A 16,184-nucleotide genomic window follows, 5' to 3' on the forward strand; every position below is an offset into this window, starting at 1 on the left:
CGTCACAGAAACTCTGTGAAGCCTTGATTATTTAATTTCATAATTTATTCTCCCCTCAGAGAAACTTTGAGTTCATTCATGCGATTAAAAACGATTTAAAAATACAAAATGAGGACGTCAGGGAAAAACTGAAATGTTCAGACACACAGTGAAATGATCATCTGTTGATCTGCAGCTGCTCACATGTCAGTTTTCAGTCTGAAACACTTCGACGAATCAGAGAGGACGTCAAGGTGGTCACTGATCATGTGACAGGTTTCAGATCTTATTCTGTGAGAAGAGTCGAGGGATGGTTGAGTTCAATGACAATATAATAATATCTGTTTGTTTGTTCGTGTCACTGAAGATTCTGATATTCCTGACAGCTCCTGAAGGCAACACACACACACACACACACACACACACACATATTTAAAGTGTCAGAGAGAAAAACTGTAAACCCCAGATTATCGACGGTGCACTGACGTCATCCCTCCGCCTGTGACGTCGACTACATCCTCCCTGAATCCCAAAGATTGTCTCTGCTCTCACACATGGATCACTCAACATGGTGATGTCTGTAGACGAGGACCTGCTCCCTGTGTACATACAAACGTGTCAGAACACAACCATTCTGATTATCAGCTGACTGAAGAAAACACAACCATTAGATTGGTTAAAAATTAAAAAAAATAAAAATAGGTTAAAAATTGCATATGTAAAAATTACTGAAACATTTATTAATAAATGTCTGTCTGCCTGTTGAACCCACTTCACATCTCTGTGTTGGAGAAGACCCTCAGAGTGAACTCTCCTCTTCACATAGGATCTTTGATCAGAGTGAGTCCTCTCTGCGTCAGAGGATCTTTGATCAGAGTGAGTCCTCTCTGCGTCAGAGGATCTTTGATCAGAGTGAGTCCTCCTGTGTCAGAGGATCTTTGATCAGAGTGAGTCCTCTCTGCGTCAGAGGATCTTTGTTCAGAGTGAGTCCTCCTGCGTCAGAGGATCTTTGTTCAGAGTGAGTCCTCTCTGCGTCAGAGGATCTTTGATCAGAGTGAGTCCTCCTGCGTCAGAGGATCTTTGATGACAGTGAGCAGGATGGCAGGCAGCGCGTGGAGGTCACTGGTGAGTAAAGTGTGAATAATAATGTGATAACAACGTCTCCGGTGTGCTGACCAGAGCTCCGGTGTGTCCGGTGTGTCCGGTGTGTGTGAGCTGAGGTGTCGGTGTCTCCGCTGTGACGTTATAAGCCGGCTGCAGACGCGTCATTTAGCGCGTTAGCATGTTAGCTCGGTGTGTGTGTGAGTGTCCTTCACCGGGAGGCGCAGGAGCTAGCAGAGCTAACGGAGGTGTGCGAGACATTTACCGGAACTTGTTTGATCCACCTCCGTTAAACCGTTTACCGTTAAACTCCACAGTTCTCTCCCGCTGTCGGGTCAGTCAGTGCCGGTAAAAACCGGCGCTGGAGGCGATGAGCTGCGGTCAGGTGGCTCACACCCGGCGGCGCTCTGTCATGTGGAGACAGGCACCAAACTGGGTTCAATAATCTGCGGATTTAATGTTACTTCAGACGTTTTGGGTGAAATTCAGCCTCTTTATGAACAAGTGAAAAGTTCAGAAACAAGTTGAGAGTCTGCTAATGAATTCGGCTCAGGTGAAATTCATCACACAGTCAGTATCTGCAGGTTTAATGAGACTGATTCAAAATGATGCTGTCAGACATAGACACATCACACTGATCCTAAACACACTAAATAAGGGGGAAACACATTGAGGTTCAGCTCAAACATATAAACCAGCAGGTAACACTGCTGAAGTTTGATCCGGTAAATGATTCAAGAGTCAATCATTTGTTCCAAAATGTTGATTTGTTGGTAAAAGTTTATGAAAATTGGCGTTAGAACTTTTTCTAAGTTAATAAATCAAATATGTTCAAACAGGTTAAAAGTTGATCTGACTGATCAAAAATGAAACCCAGTTAAAGATGGTTTTGTTTGTCTGAATAAAGTTTGGTCTCAGCTGAAGTCGTCTGTTGATAAAACTGAGGAACAGTTTGTGTTAAACTCAACTGACCTTCATATGGTGTCCTTCAGCTGACACAGGTGGTGGCGGGGTCCGCCAGGAGACCCGCCCTCTCCTCAGCTTCCTTCTCCAGAGGGGTGAGTAGTTCACACACACACACACACACACACACACACAGAGTCAGGTTACATTTGTTTCTCTGTTTCACATCTTAATGAACTTTCTGTTTGTCTGAAGAAACATCTGATCGTTATATTTGACAAGTTGTAGACCAGATAATTTACCTAGTTGACCTGAAGCTGCAGCGATCAGTGAATTCATGAATCAGTCTGCTGGTTCCCAACCTGAGGGTCCTGACCCCTGGAGGAGGAGGTCACGGGGCCGCCCTGATTTTATGGGTGTAAGAAAACTTTGGTTTGAAATGTGCCTAAAGACCTAAATCTCAACATTTCAGTCATCATCGTTATTTTTAAAGTTTTGATTATTATTTAAGACGGAAACCAAATAAGTTTATTAAACGTGTCTGAGGGTTTATAGTCATAAAGGTAGATCTGTACGTGAGCACAGACAGAAATCATATAAAAAGTAAAGGTAAAGGTAAAGTTCCACTGATTGTCACACACCTGAATGTGTGAAATTTGTTCTCCGCATTTGACCCATCCCCTGAGGGAGCGGTGAGCAGCAGTGGTGCCGCGCTCGGGAATCATGTGGTGATCTAACCCCCCAATTCCAACCCCTGATGCTGAGTGCCAAGCAGGGAGGCAGTGGGTCCCATTTTTATAGTCTTTGGTATGACCCAGCCGGGGATCGAACCCACGACCTCCCAGTCTCAGGGCGGACACTCTACCACAAGGCCACTGAGCTGGTCACAAGGCCGCTGAGCTGAGCGGAAAAAGTTCCTAAAAAATCTCAGTAAAACTCGTCTGTGATGTCACAGGAAGTACTCTGCTTCAGATTAGAGCTGGGTGAAAATTATAACATGATATTTTCAGGCTGCGTCTCGATACACAAAATATATCACAACATTTTTGATTCTGCTCAGAAGCTCCTCGTGTCGCACCTAGACGTACTGCTGCGACGTCTACAGGTGTCACACCTAGACGTACTGCTGCGACGTCTACAGGTGTGACACCTGGACGTACTGCTGCGGCGTCTACAGGTGTCACACCTGTACGTACTGCTGCGACGTCTACAGGTGTCACACCTGGACGTACTGCTGCGACGTCTACGGTGTCACACCTGTACGTACTGCTGCGACGTCTACAGGTGTCACACCTGTACGTACTGCTGCGACGTCTACAGGTGTCACACCTGGACGTACTGCTGCGGCGTCTACAGGTGTCACACCTGGACGTACTGCTGCGGCGTCTACAGGTGTCACACCTGGACGTACTGCTGTGGCGTCTACAGGTGTCACACCTGTCCAGGTAAGTTACGCTGCCGTGTGACCCCACAGATGCAGACAGTCACTCTGATTCCTGGTGACGGGATTGGACCGGAGATCTCCACTGCGGTCATGAAGATCTTTGAGGCTGCAAAGGTGAGTGTGACATCATCTCACACCTGATGTTTTTAACCAGCGTCAGTGTTCACACCTGTTCCTGTTTACCTGCAGGCTCCCATCAGGTGGGAGGAGAGGAACGTGACGGCCATCAAGGGTCCTGGCGGCAGGTGGATGATCCCTCCTGATGCTAAAGAGTCGATGGACCGCAGTAAGATCGGACTCAAAGGTTAGTGCGTGTTGTGTTCAGGGACCTGAGGCATGCACGTTCCACGTGATTCTCTCTGAGCTCACCTGATGTTCTCTCCTTCAGGACCTCTGAAGACGCCCATCGCCGCGGGTCACCCCTCCATGAACCTGCTGCTCAGGAAGACCTTTGACCTTTACGCCAACGTGCGACCCTGCGTCTCCATCGAGGGCTACAAGACTCCATACACCGATGTCGACCTGGTCACCATCCGAGAGAACACGGAGGGAGAGTACAGCGGCATCGAACATGTGGTGAGTGTGTGTAGTAAAATACCGTAAGAGGGCTGCTAGGTGCCGCAGACACAGTGAAGCTCATTCTATTCCAAAATGGAAATTTTGACATGGGTCCTTGAAAAGTCCTGGAAAAGTTTGGAACTTTGGTTCCAGGTTCGGTGCATCAGTTTCCATGCTGTGAAATCTGCATCAGCAGACTGAGGCGCTGCAGCGAAGACGAACTGTTGAGCTGCAGCGAAGACGTATTGACCTTAATGTACAACCTCCACAAGGAGCATCACACCTCCATGTTGAGAACCATGTGGAGACAACTCACCTGCTCACTTTAGTGTCGCTGATGATACTGATCCAGGATCAGACGTGTCGCTGATGATACTGATTCAGGATCAGACGTGTCGCCGATGATACTGATTCAGGATCAGACGTGTCGCTGATGATACTGATTCAGGATCAGACGTGTCGTCAATGATACTGATTCAGGATCAGACGTGTCGCTGATACTGATTCGGGATCAGACGTGTCGCCGATGATACTGATTCAGGATCAGACGTGTCGTCGATGATACTGATTCAGGATCAGACGTGTCGCCGATGATAGTGATTCAGGATCAGACGTGTCGCTGATACTGATTCGGGATCAGACGTGTCGCCGATGATACTGATTCAGGATCAGACGTGTCGCTGATGATACTGATTCAGGATCAGACGTGTCGCCGATGATAGTGATTCAGGATCAGACGTGTCGCCGATGATACTGATTCAGAATCAGACGTGTCGCCGATGATACTGATTCAGGATCAGACGTGTCGCTGATACTGATTCGGGATCAGACGTGTCGCCGATGATAGTGATTCAGGATCAGACGTGTCGCTGATGATACTGATTCAGGATCAGACGTGTCGCCGATGATACTGATTCAGGATCAGACGTGTCGCTGATGATACTGATTCAGGATCAGACGTGTCGTCAATGATACTGATTCAGGATCAGACGTGTCGCTGATACTGATTCGGGATCAGACGTGTCGCCGATGATACTGATTCAGGATCAGACGTGTCGTCGATGATACTGATTCAGGATCAGACGTGTCGCCGATGATAGTGATTCAGGATCAGACGTGTCGCTGATACTGATTCGGGATCAGACGTGTCGCCGATGATAGTGATTCAGGATCAGACGTGTCGCTGATGATACTGATTCAGGATCAGACGTGTCGCCGATGATAGTGATTCAGGATCAGACGTGTCGCCGATGATACTGATTCAGAATCAGACGTGTCGCCGATGATACTGATTCAGGATCAGACGTGTCGCCGATGATACTGATTCAGGATCAGACGTGTCGCCGATGATACTGATTCAGGATCAGACGTGTCGCCGATGATAGTGATTCAGGATCAGACGTGTCGCCGATGATACTGATTCAGGATCAGACGTGTCGCTGATGATACTGATTCAGGATCAGACGTGTCGCCGATGATAGTGATTCAGGATCAGACGTGTCGCCGATGATACTGATTCAGAATCAGACGTGTCGCCGATGATACTGATTCAGGATCAGACGTGTCGCCGATGATACTGATTCAGGATCAGACGTGTCGCCGATGATAGTGATTCAGGATCAGACGTGTCGCTGATGATACTGATTCAGGATCAGACGTGTCGCCGATGATACTGATTCAGGATCAGACGTGTCGCCGATGATACTGATTCAGGATCAGACGTGTCGCCGATGATACTGATTCAGGATCAGACGTGTCCCAGCTGCTGCTGTAGTGATGATGATGGTGTACCTGCCTTCCTCATCTGTGTCCCTGCAGGTGAGAAGGCTGCTGCAGACAGGAAGCTCTGCTCCTGTTCGTCTTCAGGGTAAGATAAGGACGCTACCTGACTTTCACCTCTTCACCCACTACAGTCTTGATGGGACCAGTACAGTCCTGTGTGGGGACCAGTACAGTCCTGTGGGGACCAGTACAGTCCTGTGTGGGGACCAGTACAGTCCTGATGGGACCGGTACAGTCCTGTGGGATCAGTACAGTCCTGTGGGGACCAGTACAGTCCTGATGGGACTAGTACAGTCCTGTGGGGGACCAGTACAGTCCTGTGGGACCAGTTCAGTCCTGTGGGGACCAGTACAGTCCTGTGTGGGACCAGTATAGTCCTGTGGGACCAGTACAGTCCTGTGGGATCAGTACAGTCCTGTGGGGACCAGTACAGTCCTGTGCAGGACCAGTACAGTCCTGTGTGGGACCAGTTCAGTCCTGATGGGACCAGTACAGTCCTGATCGGACCAGTACAGTCCTGTGTTGGACCAGTACAGTCCTGATGGGACCAGTACAGTACTGATGGGACCAGTTCAGTCCTGATGGGACCAGTACAGTCCTGTGGGGACCAGTACAGTCTTGTGTGGGACCAGTACAGTCCTGATGGGACCAGTACAGTCCTGATGGGATCAGTACAGTCCTGTGGGGACCAGTACAGTCCTGATGGGACCAGTACAGTCCTGTGGGGGACCAATACAGTCCTGTGGGGACCAGTACAGTCCTGATGGGACCAGTACAGTCCTGTGTGGGACCAGTACTGTCCTGTGTGGGACCAGTACAGTCCTGATGGGACCAGTACAGTCCTGTGGGGACCAGTACAGTCCTGTGGGGGACCAATACAGTCCTGTGGGGGACCAATACAGTCCTGTGGGGACCAGTACAGTCCTGATGGGACCAGTTCAGTCCTGATCGGACCAGTACAGTCCTGTGTGGGACCAGTACAGTCCTGATGGGACCAGTACAGTACTGATGGGACCAGTTCAGTCTTGATGGGACCAGTACAGTCCTGTGTGGGACCAGTACAGTCCTGTGGGGACCAGTACAGTCCTGTGTGGGACCAGTACAGTCCTGATGGGACCAGTTCAGTCCTGATGGGACCAGTACAGTCCTGTGGGGACCAGTACAGTCCTGATGGGACCGGTACAGTACTGATGGGACCAGTACAGTCCTGTGTGGGACCAGTACAGTCCTGTGTGGGACCAGTACAGTCCTGATGGGACCAGTTCAGTCCTGATGGGACCAGTACAGTCCTGATGGGACCAGTTCAGTCTTGATGGGACCAGTACAGTCCTGTGGGACCAGTACAGTCCTGTGGGGACCAGTACAGTCCTGTGTGGGACCAGTACAGTCCTGATGGGACCAGTTCAGTCCTGATGGGACCAGTACAGTCCTGTGGGGACCAGTACAGGCCTGATGGGACCAGTACAGTCCTGTGGGACCAGTACAGTCCTGTGGGGACCAGTACAGGCCTGATGGGACCAGTACAGTCCTGATGGGACCAATCTGTGTTCACACTGTCAGCTCAGACCTGTTGTGAGTTGTCAGGACATGTTTAGCTTAGCTTAGCTTAGCATAAAGACTGGAGGCAGGTGGAAACTGTTAGCTTACCAGAACAATCTGATTGACATGTTATTGAACTAAATCATGACCGAAGCATCAGTACAGATCTGTCAGCTGGCAGTGTGTGCGTGTGATGTCACTTCCTGTGAATGATCCTCCACTCACATGGATCCCTGATGAACTCCATGATGTCCGTTTTCCTTCCTGTTGTATTTCCCTCCTTTTTGGAATGACCACTTCCTGTTTATCTTCACCTGAACCACACCTCACCTCGTGAGTCCAAGAAAAGTCCCAGAAAAAATATCAAGAATAAGTTTTTTAATTGAGAATGGCAGAATATCTGGTGAGGTGGATCTTAATGCGACACTGAGCTGGAGTTTTCTGTTGAATGTGAAGTCAATCCAGCGTACAGTGTGAGGGAGGGTCCTCTCTCCAAAATTAAATGTTTGGGCTTTAATTACAGCGCCCCCACCTGGCTGACTGGGCAGCATTTGCACATAACACATCACTGTGTGAGACCGAGCTGACATGTCCTCAGTGTTCAGGACTCTGAGTCTGTCAGGCTAACGCTGAAGACATTCAGTAGTATCATCTTTGTGCTCTGACGCTCTCCTTCCTCTTCTCCTTCCTCTTCTCCTTCTTCTTCTCCTTCTTCTCCTTCTCCTTGTTGTAGATTGTTGACGGCGTCGTTCAGAGCATCAAACTGATCACAGAGAACGCCAGCAGACGCATCGCTGAGTATGCCTTTGAATATGCCAGAAACAACCAAAGAAACAGCGTGGTGGCCGTCCACAAAGCCAACATCATGTGAGTCAGATAATAATAACAGGAAGCTCTGACTCTGTGGTGGTAATGTTTCTGTCACAGCGCCCCCTGCTGTATCACTCACTGTCTGTGTGTCTCTCTGTCTGTGCGTCCAGGCGGATGTCAGACGGTCTGTTCCTGAGAAAATGTCGTGAGGTGGCTGAAAACTACAAAGACATCAAGTTCACAGAGATGTACCTCGACACCGTGTGCCTCAATGTGAGTTCATCAGCTGACCGACAAACCACAGGTCTGAATCCTTCTGATGATGAAAACAGGAAGTAAAAGGTTTTTTTTTTTAAATCCAGAATCCCAACTAGTGAAACACTCTGCTGCGATGATGTCACTACCCTGACATCTTTCTCTGTATGGAAGGGCGGGACAGTCTGCGGTTCTTTTCTGTTTTTCAAATCAGTCGTTATCTAAATGCGGTGCTGCAGGTTACAGCGTCTTCAGAGTCCGACATGTCTGAGGAGAGTGACGAACAGCTGATCAGCTGTTTCTGACTGCCTTCACTGTGGCTCACTGACGCTCACTGATGCTCACTGATGCTCACTGATGCTCACTGAGGCTCACTGACGCTCACTGACGCTCACTGACGCTCACTGAGGCTCACTGACGCTCACTGAGGCTCACTGAGGTTCACTGAGGTTCACTGAGGCTCACTGAGGTTCACTGACGTTCACTGAGGTTCACTGAGGTTCACTGACGTTCACTGAGGCTCACTGACGCTCACTGACGCTCACTGACGCTCACTGAGGTTCACTGAGGCTCACTGAGGTTCACTGAGGTTCACTGAGGCTCACTGAGGCTCACTGACGCTCACTGAGGCTCACTGACACTCACTGAGGCTCACTGAGGTTCACTGAGGTTCACTGAGGCTCACTGAGGCTCACTGACGCTCACTGAGGTTCACTGAGGTTCACTGAGGTTCACTGAGGTTCACTGACGCTCACTGAGGCTCACTGACGCTCACTGAGGTTCACTGAGGTTCACTGAGGTTCACTGAGGTTCACTGACGCTCACTGACGCTCACTGAGGTTCACTGACGCTCACTGAGGTTCACTGAGGCTCACTGAGGTTCACTGAGGCTCACTGAGGTTCACTGAGGTTCACTGAGGCTCACTGACGCTCACTGACGCTCACTGACGCTCACTGAGGTTCACTGACGCTCACTGACGCTCACTGACGCATACTGACGCTCACTGAGGTTCACTGAGGCTCACTGAGGTTCACTGAGGTTAACTGAGGTTCACTGAGGTTCACTGAGGTTCACTGACGCTCACTGACGCTCACTGAGGTTCACTGAGGCTCACTGAGGTTCACTGAGGTTAACTGAGGTTCACTGAGGTTCACTGAGGTTCACTGACGCTCACTGACGCTCACTGAGGTTCACTGAGGCTCACTGACACTCACTGAGGCTCACTGAGGCTCACTGACACTCACTGAGGCTCATAACCTGTCAGGCATGAAGCTGCTACCTGAGTCCTGTGTGAAGCCTCCACTGACAGAAACACTGACTGTACCTCACAGCTGAGATCAGTCAGCTGTCGATCTACCGCTGACTCCATTGGTCACTTTGTTATTGTGTGACTTCCAGAACCGAACTAACGTGGCGCCCACAGCAGTACGTAGGTTTATACTGTAGGTAGCAATGACATGAACCTATGTCACATCACATGACAACTTTTTTAGAAAGGCTTCAGAAAATAACAGCAGGACGCTGAAAAGAACCGCGAGTAAAATTTAATGTTTGGATTTAAATCTGTCAGAACACGACTGTAGACTACAGACTCCAGTTCAGACAGACTCTGATGGACATGATGGTTTGTCTCTGTCTCTGTCTCTGTCTCTGACTGTCTCTGTCTGTCTTTGACTGTCTCTGTCTGTCTCTGGCTGTCTCTGTCTGTCTTTGACTGTCTCTGTCTGTCTTTGTCTGTCTCTGTCTGTCTTTGACTGTCTCTGTCTGTCTTTGTCTGTCTCTGTCTGTCTTTGACTGTCTCTGTCTGTCTTTGACTGTCTCTGTCTGTCTCTGTCTGTCTTTGACTGTCTCTGTCTGTCTTTGTCTGTCTCTGTCTGTCTTTGACTGTCTCTGTCTGTCTTTGACTGTCTCTGTCTGTCTCTGTCTGTCTTTGACTGTCTCTGTCTGTCTTTGACTGTCTCTGTCTGTCTTTGACTGTCTCTGTCTGTCTTTGTCTGTCTTTGACTGTCTCTGTCTGTCTTTGACTGTCTCTGTCTGTCTTTGTCTGTCTCTGTCTGTCTTTGACTGTCTCTGTCTGTCTTTGACTGTCTCTGTCTGTCTTTGACTGTCTCTGTCTGTCTTTGACTGTCTCTGTCTGTCTTTGTCTGTCTTTGACTGTCTCTGTCTGTCTTTGACTGTCTCTGTCTGTCTTTGTCTGTCTCTGTCTGTCTTTGACTGTCTCTGTCTGTCTTTGACTGTCTCTGTCTGTCTCTGTCTGTCTTTGACTGTCTCTGTCTGTCTTTGACTGTCTCTGTCTGTCTTTGTCTGTCTCTGTCTGTCTTTGACTGTCTCTGTCTGTCTTTGACTGTCTCTGTCTGTCTTTGTCTGTCTCTGTCTGTCTTTGACTGTCTCTGTCTGTCTTTGTCTGTCTCTGTCTGTCTTTGACTGTCTCTGTCTGTCTCTGGCTGTCTCTGTCTGTCTCTCTCTCTCTGTCTCTGACTGTGTCTGTCTCTGACTGTGTCTGTCTCTGTCTGTGTCTGTCTCTGTCTCTGACTGTCTCTGACTGTCTCTGTCTCTGAAGAACACTGAGCTTCTGTTGGATCTTTCAGATGGTTCAGGATCCCACCCAGTTCGACGTTCTGGTGATGCCCAACCTGTACGGAGACATCCTCAGGTCAGACTATCAACAGCTAACACTTGACTGATGGTGATGATGGTGATGATTATGATGTTGATGACGATGATGGTGATGATGACGATGATGGTGATGATTATGATGTTGATGGTGATGATGGTGATGATGGTGATGATTATGATGTTGATGGTGATGATGGTGATGATGATGATGATGTTGTTGCAGTGATCTGTGTGCTGGTCTGATCGGAGGACTCGGGGTCACTCCCAGCGGGAACATAGGAGCGAACGGAGTCGCCATCTTTGAATCGGTTTGTTTCTCTTTTATTTTTCATTTCATGTCTGAAACAATCGACTTCATTGATCAGTCAGTTTATGATTCACTTATTTAGTTTATGAAATAATTCACCTTCACTGATCTCAGAGCAGCAGGTGTTACAGACAGATAATAAATCTCAGGCAGTGTGACATCACAGAGGCAGACATGTTGGAGGGTTGGTCATGATGATCAATAGAACTGATCAGTTATTAAATAGGAACTGTAAATGTTGTGCTGTTGTTGCAGCTCCTCCTCAGATACCAGATCATAAACTGATACACATCAGTCAAAGCACTGAGTGAGTACGACAGAAATAAAGACGCAGACAGAGGAGCGGCTCATTTCATAAATAATGATGTCATGTTTCTGAACACAAAACGAAATGAGACTGAGATTTGTAGAAGAATTAATCTGACTGACGAAGCACAAATGAATCCTGACAGTTAAAGCTCCAGAGTGTCAGATTTAAAGTGAATCTAATGGTTGTGTTCTCGTGACCTCAGAATGAGCTGTTTATATCTACATAGCAACTCCTCATCTACAGAGGGCGCCATGTTGCACCGCCATGTTTCTATAGCTATATGGCTTTATATGTCTCTATGCCAGCAACAGATGGAGCCATCATCCGTCCCATCTTTGTAAACACAACATTTCATCTGCAGCTTCAGGGAGTTTCATTAATTTGGCTCAAACGTCCACCTGGACTGAAGAACAAACTGATCTGAATTTTGTGACCAAAGGTCAAAGGTCAGTGTGACCTCACAAAACATGTTTTTGTCCATAACTGAAGAATTCATCCACTAATTCTGACCAAACTTGACACAAATGTCTAACAGGATAAAATAATGAAGGTCAAAAGGTCAAAGGTCAGCTTGACTGTGACATCATCATGTTTTAACGTCATATCTCAGGAACAGAAGGGGAGACATTTGGTCAGATACTGAATTGGTGACTCTAATCTTGAAACTGTGCTGATTGTATAGATCTTCTGTGTGTGAAGCATCCATGTTTTCACTGACATGGATGGAGACTGTCAGAGACACTGGACTGGTGGGCGGAGTCATACAACCACAGGGTGGACTGGTGGATCTGTAATCCTCACTGATAAACGACAATAAATCCTCCTAAATTTGACACACTGGAACTTTAAAGTCAAACTTCATTTATTCACCTGTTGGACGAGTTAAAGGAGCCAAAGATATTTTAGTTCACAAACATTAAACTTTGTCCTGACGTGTGTGTGTGTGTGTGTGTGTGTGTGTGTGTGTGTGTGTGCGCGTGCGTGTGCGCTACAGGTCCATGGCACCGCCCCTGACATCGCCGGTATGGACATGGCGAACCCCACAGCTCTGCTGCTCAGTGCTGTCATGATGCTGCGTCATATGGGTCTCCATGACTACGGCAACAAGATCCAGACGGCGTGTTTCGACACCATCAGAGACAAGAAGGTGAGACTGAAGCTCACACGCTTTGCACAGTTGGAGCAATCTGCGCTCGCAGCCATTGTGTTGCTTTCAGTGACAGTAAAGTGGGGTCTGACGTAATGAGCAGTTTGAGGCTGTAACCATGGAAACGGTGATGTCTGATGAGGTGTGTTTGTGTCTCAGGTGCTGACGAAGGACCTGGGAGGAAACTCCAAGTGTTCAGAGTTTACAGCTGAAATCTGCCGTCGTGTCCAGGACCTGGAGTGAAGCTGTAGAGGCGGAGCAGCTGTGGGAGTCTCTCTGCTCCTCCCGCCTCCTCCTGCCTCCTCCTGTCTCCTCCTGCTGACTGGTTGTATCTCTGGAGCTGCAGGGACGTGTCAGCGGGGGGGGTTCCTGGGTTCTGTTTTTACATGAAGAAAAGAGTGATATTGTTTTCTTCAGAGGTGTGGAGGGGTGGGGCTACTGCATCGGGGGCGGGGCCTCTTCAGCACCTACCTGGCTAGTTAACATGCTTATACATTCGCAGCAAACATACGCACAGATGTCACATGACCAAGTCTGGATGATACCAGAGTGTGTGTAATATTAATAATGATATCAGTGCTCTGCTCTGTCGTCTGGACACTTTGGATTTTTGTTATTTTTTTAACGGTAACTTATTTATTGTTTCCTGTTACTGTCTCAAGCCGCCGCTCCTCAGGCTCACATATATCAGACCTTATTAAGGAGGACTGAGCTGCTGTCTCTCTGTCGCTCTTCTGTCTCCACACAAACATCAGGCTTCTCATGAACTAACAGCTTTAACACAGTCACTCATTAAAGGGCTTTTCTCAAAGACTCACACTCAGTTTGAAAATTCGTGTTTCTTAAACTGTGAAAATAAATCTGTCACTTGTCACATTTAAGATCAAACAGTGTGTGTAACATGACACAGTACGAGGCGTCACATCCTTCAGCCATCAGACTGCAGCTGTCGAGACAAGGAGACGTTCAGTGTTTGCTGTTGATCACGTGTTTGTTCCAACAGCAAACAGACGTCCAGCTCTGCAGCCTCTAAAGAAACAGCACACTCTCTGAAGTTAAGTGAACACATTGATGTTTGGATGATGTTCACGTACACATGAGCCCAGGTAACAGTTAAATTATGTTTTAGTGTAAATGAGAGTTAAAAGTGTCCGTGGTGATTATTACTGAGTTATTATCATATATACATGTATATGTATATATACACATACATATACATGTATATATGTATATGTATAGATCACAATCTGCTGCTCTTATCAAACAATGAGCCTGAACATAAAGGAGGAAAATCACCTTCCACCTGAGTGTGTCTGAGCAGGAAATGAATCAAACATGTAAAACAAGACCATAATAAACAATATGATAAACAGAAATGGAGGCTGTGGCTCTGGAGGAAGAGCAGGTTCATCCACCAATCAGAAGCTCCTCCAGTCGGCTTGTCCAGTCATCCCTGGACAAGATCCTGAACCCCAAACTGCTCCTGATGTCTGTTCATCAGTGTGTGTGAATGTTTACCTGAGTCTCAGGTGACACCTTGAGCTGCAGCCTCAGACACCTCAGAGCCTTGGAGTGTGAATGAGACGTGTGGTGTGAAAGTGCTTTGAGCTGTCGGAAGACTAGAAAGATGCCACAGGTCCATCTACAAGTCATCGTCTTAAATTAAAGGTCTGATGTTCAACATCTCTGTTTTGTTTGAATCATTCAGTTTGTAACATTTTAATTTATATCATCATGTTTTAACTTGAGCCGCTCAGAGTCTTTAAAAACTTCACTGAAGCAGGAAAGAATCTGATGAACTAGGAGCTCAGCCTCTTCCTCCATCCCTCCCTCAGAGTGACGTCACATGGACACGCCCCCTCTTTCAGGGCTGTGATAAGCTCACAGAGACGACAGGAAACACATAGCCGCGTCACCTGCAAAATAAAAGCTCATGACTTAACTTCAAGTACATGTTATGGCATAATGATGACCATGGTGATGAAGGCGGCGATGATGACAGCAATGATAATGACTACGACCACGATATCGACAATAATGGCTGACAAATAAAATGATGGCAATAATGATGAAGGTGACGACAATGACGCCGGCCATGATGATGACGATGATGACAACAATGACAACGAAGACAAAGACAGCGATGATAATGGTGATTGTGACAACTACGATAATGACGATGATGACAAAGGTGACGATGACAGTAAAGACAATGACATAATGGCAACGACGTTGAAGATGATGATGAAGTCAACAAAGTGACGATGATGATAACAAAGGTGACGATGACGGCACAGATGCAGACAACAATAATGACGATAATGGTGATGATGATGATGAAGATAATAAAGGTGACAAAGATGGCGCTGATGAAGACAATTATGAGAATGATAATGACTACAATGACAGCAGCTACATATTTATACATATATACATACATGTATCTATATATATGTATGCAGTGGTTAGCACTGTCGCCTCACAGCAAGAGGGTTCCTAGTTCACACTCAGGAGGGAGCCTGAGTTTCCTCCAGGTGCTCTGACATGTTCTCCCCGTGTCAGCGTGGGTTTCCTCCAGGTGCTCCGACATGTTCTCCCCGTGTCAGTGTGGGTTTCCTCCAGGTGCTCCGACATGTTCTCCCTGTGTCAGCGTGGGTTTCCTCCAGGTGCTCCGACATGTTCTCCCTGTGTCAGCGTGGGTTTCCTCCAGGTGCTCCAGCTTCCTCCCACAGTCCAAAGACATGCAGGTTAATTGGTGACTCTAAATTGTCCGTAGGTGTGAATGTGAGTGTGAATGGTTGTCTGTCTCTATGTGTCAGCCCTGTGATAGTCTGGTGACCTGTCCAGGGTGAACCCTGCCTCTCACCCAATGTCAGCTGAGATAGGTTCCACCCCCTGTGAGGGAGGAGAGGATAAGCAGTTAAAGAAATCAATATATGCATACAGTACAGGCCAAAAGTTTGGACACACCTTCTCATTCAATGCGTTTTCTTTATTTTCATGACTATTTACATTGTAGATTCTCACTGAAGGCATCAAAACTATGAATGAACACATGTGGAGTTATGTACTTAACAAAAAAAGGTGAAATAACTGAAAACATGTTTTATATTCTAGTTTCTTCAAAATAGCCACCCTTTGCTCTGATTACTGCTTTGCACACTCTTGGCATTCTCTCCATGAGCTTCAAGAGGTAGTCACCTGAAATGGTTTTCCAACAGTCTTGAAGGAGTTCCCAGAGGTGTTTAGCACTTGTTGGCCCCTTTGCCTTCACTCTGCGGTCCAGCTCACCCCAAACCATCTGGATTGGGTTCAGGTCCGGTGACTGTGGAGGCCAGGTCATCTGCCGCAGCACTCCATCACTCTCCTTCTTGGTCAAATAGCCCTTACAGAGCCTGGAGGTGCGTTTGGGGTCATTGTCCTGTTGAAAAA

At 47.5% G+C, this 16,184-nt stretch overlaps 1 protein-coding gene across 1 annotated transcript; it reads left to right on the top strand.

Moving 5' to 3' along the window:
• Positions 1-982: 982 nt before the first annotated feature.
• On the top strand, positions 983-13,571 carry LOC117252895 (isocitrate dehydrogenase [NAD] subunit alpha, mitochondrial-like). The gene is made up of 11 exons (XM_033620156.2): positions 983-1,104; positions 2,073-2,138; positions 3,458-3,541; positions 3,617-3,731; positions 3,816-4,003; positions 8,040-8,173; positions 8,287-8,389; positions 10,961-11,025; positions 11,212-11,296; positions 12,600-12,752; positions 12,912-13,571. Exons 1-11 carry the CDS (start codon positions 1,063-1,065, stop codon positions 12,993-12,995), a joined length of 1,119 nt encoding a protein of 372 aa, XP_033476047.1. The 5' UTR covers positions 983-1,062; the 3' UTR covers positions 12,996-13,571.
• The last annotated feature ends 2,613 nt before the right edge of the window (positions 13,572-16,184 follow it).

This window comes from Epinephelus lanceolatus, chromosome 2, assembly GCF_041903045.1.
Source record: "Epinephelus lanceolatus isolate andai-2023 chromosome 2, ASM4190304v1, whole genome shotgun sequence".
Taxonomy (NCBI): Eukaryota; Metazoa; Chordata; class Actinopteri; order Perciformes; family Serranidae; genus Epinephelus; species Epinephelus lanceolatus.

What these genes read in the sequence shown, in the direction of transcription:
- LOC117252895 (XM_033620156.2), top strand. Translation starts at nt 1,063, where the DNA reads ATGACAGTGAGCAGGATGGCAGGCAGCGCGTGGAGGTCACTG. An exon ending in GTCCACAAAGCCAACATCAT is followed by an intron (nt 8,174 to 8,286) that starts GTGAGTCAGATA and finishes CTGTGCGTCCAG; the next exon opens with GCGGATGTCAGACGGTCTGT. An exon ending in CTGTACGGAGACATCCTCAG is followed by an intron (nt 11,026 to 11,211) that starts GTCAGACTATCA and finishes ATGTTGTTGCAG; the next exon opens with TGATCTGTGTGCTGGTCTGA.